The 5,056-nt window shown below is 46.6% G+C and overlaps 2 protein-coding genes across 2 annotated transcripts; both read left to right on the top strand.

Annotated features, from left to right (window-relative positions):
* Window positions 1–482: 482 nt before the first annotated feature.
* Window positions 483–1,385, top strand: LOC308150910 (ovarian cancer G-protein coupled receptor 1-like; the record flags this gene model as incomplete). The annotated part of the gene is made up of 1 exon (XM_080523698.1): window positions 483–1,385. One exon carries the CDS (start codon window positions 483–485, stop codon window positions 1,383–1,385), a length of 903 nt encoding a protein of 300 aa, XP_080379824.1.
* Window positions 1,386–2,466: 1,081 nt separating this feature from the next.
* Window positions 2,467–3,414, top strand: gpr65 (G protein-coupled receptor 65; the record flags this gene model as incomplete). Its single annotated transcript, XM_080523687.1, has 1 exon — window positions 2,467–3,414. The coding sequence occupies one exon, from the start codon at window positions 2,467–2,469 to the stop codon at window positions 3,412–3,414; it is 948 nt and encodes a 315-aa protein (XP_080379813.1).
* Between the last annotated feature and the right edge of the window lie 1,642 nt (window positions 3,415–5,056).

Genomic DNA, 5,056 nt, shown 5'->3' with positions numbered 1-5,056 from the left:
TTACGATTTACCTGATTAAATGTTGACAGAGGAGAGAGCACAGTGAGGGGTTTACAGGGGCGTGTAGCAGGTTGTTTGTCTAACCCTAAGAGATAAACATGGTCAGACACCAAATGTGACACCCGATTTATTTATTTTTTATCTCTTTGTTTGTTGACAGTTCTTGCTTATGTTTTTTATTTATTTTTAAAAAACGAAAATTATTTAAGTAATACAATCTCTTAACTTCCAGGAATCCATGTAGATCTGATACCACAACATTTGAATAACAATAGAATATAAAGAGACACAACCACATAGTTCCAAGAAAATACATTTGCATTGCACAGTGGCCTTTCTATCACACCTTTCAAATAGCTGCCCAGCATTCAGAGCCATCCTCAAACTGATCAGGAGCCACAATGGACACACCAGCACCTCTCAACCCGACCAACTCTAACACATCAGCAGCCTGCTTTAGAGAAGACCTAGTGGACCAGTACATGTATCCAGCAGTCTACTCTCTCTTCTTCATGGTCGGCTTCCCAGCAAACTGCTTGTCTTTGTATGTGGCCTGGGTGCTGATGAATCATGGGAACAACTTGGCGGTGTATTTAGTCAACCTGTCCTTCTCAGACCTCCTCTACACTGTCTCTCTGCCTGTGTGGATCCAGCTGGCCCTACGGCGTCCCGTGGGGGACACACTGTGCAGCGTCGTGGCGGTAATCATGTACAACAGCTTCTACCTGGGCTCGGGTCTCCTCTGCTGCATCTCTGTGGACCGCTACCTAGCGGTGGTCTATCCGCTCCGCTTCGGCTGGGTCCGGGAGGTGCGTACCGCCGTGGTCGTCAGTGCGGCGGTGTGGTGTGTGGAGATCGGTGTCCACGTGTGCCTCCTGGCCCACACGGGGGCACTACACACCTTCTCCTCCAGGCGTCTGTGTGCGGAAAGGATGCCGACGACTCGGGCAGACGGCGACGCGGCGCTGACCAGGGTGGTGCTGGGATTCCTGGTCCCCCTGCTGATCATGACCTACTGCTCCCAGCAGATCCTGTGGTCGCTGCGCAGCAGCCCCAGCCTACAGACAGGCGAGCGCAGGAAGATCAGCCTTCTGCTGCTGCTGCTGCTGCTCACCTACCTGACGGCCTTTCTGCCCTTCCAGACGGTCATGCTCCTCAGAGCCCTGCTGGAGCCAGGGGACTGCCACATGGCCATGGTGCTCAGGGACCCCTACATGGTGCTGGTCGCCACCACCACCCTCAACAGCGTGTTGGACCCCATCATCTACTGTCTCATCAGTCAGAGTGCCAAGACTGAGATGGATAAGGTTGTGAGAGGATGCATGAGAGTGATTGGTCGGATCTCTCGTACAAAGAGACGGCAAACGGTTTATTCCATCACATAAGACTGGAGGGGATGTTATGTACACGACTGGGTTGTTGGAACGGTATGTATTCAGATCTGCATTTGTACATTATAACATAACTCTTGATAAGGCAAGCAAAAAGGGTGTTTAAAAGTGAGGAAATTTACTGAATTGTGATTTTTCTTTTCTTTTTTTTTTACTTTGAATAATTACTGCACTGTAAGTGATAATGAATACTTGAATATCCAGCCGACCATGCAAACTTGGTTTGTTTTTTATTTCAATTCTTTCTTCAAATCATCAAATAAACAGAAACCATGGCCCTAAAATTACGTCACAAAGATATGGTCTCTTGCTCTGTATGCATGGTTAGTGTAACTATTGTCTGACTTTCATATTGAAATTGTAGAGGATGTTCCAAAATGTATTTTGTAGATAAGAATTTTATTTTTTTCAGGATGTTACAAGAGTTGCAAGAGTTACCTCAAGTCATGTTCATCATTATACTCATATAATCATAATGAACAAAAGATAAAGCTTCTTAATATTCCTATATCACAAGACAAACAATGTTGACTGAATGTTGACATTGTTGTCGTGACAGGGTGATGTCCAGCAGTTGTCCAGCAGTTCTCATAAAAGGCAACCAGCCCTCATAAAAAGGGGTTATTAGATCTCCACTTCTGTCCTTTGTGTTTGACATGCGAAGCCTTGTGACATACATGGTGACATAGTGTTATAGAGGAGAAGAAGGAGTGGTTTGATGGTTGCTTTTCCTTCTGTCAGCATCTGTCCAGCTGTCTGTATCTTTCTGTGTGTATACTGGCATCTTCTTTGGAGATAAGTTAACCAAAACAAATGGTTTTAATCCCCATTGACTGGCTTATTGGATAGTTCTCTATTCTAAATGGTGAGTACATCTTTTTAGATAAGAATTGGACTCGTTGTTTTGGGCTCTAAGACACAAAAAGACATCCCTACAGCTATGTTTCACACTGGCGAGCCATCAATTCACATACTCGGGTAGATAGTACACTCGGTCTAGTTTATTTATCAGTGAAGTCGTATTGTGTTGTTTGTTTTCTGATAAAGGTGAGAAGAGATGAATTCCACTGTTAGAATGGACAATTTCAGCCTCACCACACGTTCCTACGACAATGGGTGTTACCCAGAAGAAGTCCCTTTGGGGACGAAGCCTTACCTCACCTTCTACCTGCTCGTCATCATCGCTGCCATCCCCTCCAACTCCTTCTCCCTCTACGTCTCCTGGCAGCATATACGACAGAGGAACGAGCTGGGCGTCTACCTGTTCAACCTGGCCCTGTCGGACCTGACCTACACCATCGGCCTGGCTCTGTGGGTGGAGTTCATCTGGCGCGGCCACTGGGTCCACGGAGGCTTTGTGTGTGTGCTCAGCGTCAACCTCCTCTTCACCAACTTCTACACCAGCGACGCCCTGCTCTGCTGCATCGCCGTGGACCGCTACCTGGCCGTGGTCCACCCGCTGAGGTTCCCCGCCCTGCGGAGGGTGGGCATGGCCACGGCGGTCAGCGTGTCTGTCTGGGTGCTGGTGGTCTCGCTGAACGGCGCTAGCATCGGCTGGGAGGACGTGTACGACACGGAGAGGGTGGTGTGCTTCGACGTGTTCCCGCTGTCGGAGAGGCTGAGGCGGGTCAACGTGGCGCGCTTCTTCCTGGGGTTCGTCTTCCCGCTGGTCCTGGTGGCCTTCTGCAGCCGAGGGATCTGCGTGGCGCTGAGGTCCAACCGGGCCACGGAGGAGCAGGAGCGGAGGAGGGTGTGCAGGCTGCTGGCGGGGGTGCTGCTCACCCTGGTGTGCTGCTTGGGACCAGTCCACGTGACGATGCTCCTCAGGGGACTTCTGGAGGACTGCAAGACTCCCGTCTGGCTCCTCTTCCTCCAACAGATCAGCATCGCCATCTCGAGCCTCAACTGCCTGGCGGACCCCTTCCTGTACTGTTTCATCACCAGGACCGGCAAGTCCAACGCCACCCAGGTGGTCCTGTTCCTCCAGCAGAAGAGGAAGGTCAATGAGCAGGCGGTGGTCTAGATGCTAGAAGCGTTAACCTCAGCACAGCGTGGTGTCTGGTCAGTGGCATGTATCCGAAATATATTCAAACAATATTACAGGTATAGAATATGTTATGAATGTGAAACGTTATAATATACGGCTCTGGTGGTGGTCTTATCGCGTGTGTTACGATTCCTGTTGTCTGTCTCGCCGTATTTGTTGTGTCGTACGTTCCTTCTTGTGACTCTGCAGAAGGAAGAACTCAGATGCCTTCGCACTTCTTTTTGGGGGGTTTTCTGTCGTTGGTTTATTTTCGTACAGGCTAATGTGTCAGAGGTGAAAAACAATCATGCCATGGCAACAGCTTAAAGATGAACATGACCCACTTACATTTACATTTTGGGCATTTAGCAGACGCCTTTATCCAAAGCGCCTTACGACAGTCTATGTCAGTGAGTCATCTATCCATCAGTCAGGAGGAATTAGTCAAGGAAGATCATTTTATTTGTATTTCTTTTGTACAGGGGGGTAGTGGGGATTAGGAGGTCTTTAGGAGGGGACCCCTTGACCCCTTCAGTAAACTTATTTGAACAAGTCCTTGTTGCACATGTATACTATGTCAAACGTTATGATGTTCCTGTGTATGTATACTGTATATACAGATTGTAGATACTATAACATCTTTTCAACACTGTTACGCAAGACTAAGTCATGTCAATTTCACTGGACGTTATAGTGGGTATCTGGTGCCCTCTAGTGGGCCGATGAGAAAGCAGCATGGATCAGGCTATTGTACCTCACAAACAGTGGAGGCAGATGGAGGTCGAAATCGGAGGATGGATGGACTCATTGTAATGCATGGAATGGAAACACCAAACACAATTCCTCATTCCATTCCATGCATTTACAATGAGCCTGTCCTCCCATTTTGCCTCCACCGGCTTCCACTGCTCACAACTTGCACATTCAGTGATAAACTGCTGTAAACAGTTGCAAACACTAAAGTAAAGTAGTGTATATTAGTGCTAAACAACACTGTTATAGACACAAGCATGACGGACTGAATGTTTGTAGTTAGTGAGAATCTATAACAAGTAGCATAGATATCAGTGACAGTAGAATCTGTTAAGAAAAATAAGTGAAAGACTTAGAGTATTGTTAAGGAATGATAGCCATCCTCTGATATGTAACCTAGTGCTGTCATGAATGTGTGCAAAGCAAACAAGTAAAAATAATGTATTCTAGTTGGGTCTCGTTTGCACTCTATCCCACGTCTCCTGTGTTGATCATCATTGGACAGCACATTTCAATGTGTTTGGCGCCCTCTGCTGTTCCACAAGAACATTTACCATTTATAATATGTTGGTCAGCGTGCATGCACATCCTCTCAACCAGAATGAAGTATTTTAACTTGGAGGGTGATAATTCCTGAGGATGCTTAGGCCATTAATTAGACCCCTATACTTTCATTTATCTATTATTTTTTTCCTTTTATTTTACTACTCGATCTTTTCAGTTTGTAAAGCGTCTTTGAGTGTCTAGAAACGCGCTATATAAGTCTAATGTATTATTATTATTATTATTATTATTATTATTATTAGGCCAAACGTTTTAGCATTTAGCAGGTTAAGTTCCCTCTCACACCACACTCACCAACTGCTTGACCAACACAATCTCAGGT

This window comes from Nansenia antarctica (assembly GCF_963989245.1).
Source record: "Nansenia antarctica genome assembly, chromosome: 1".
Lineage (NCBI taxonomy): Eukaryota > Metazoa > Chordata > Actinopteri > Argentiniformes > Microstomatidae > Nansenia > Nansenia antarctica.
The sequence above is the reverse complement of the archived record's forward strand: the minus strand, read 5'-3'. Positions and strand labels throughout refer to the sequence as shown.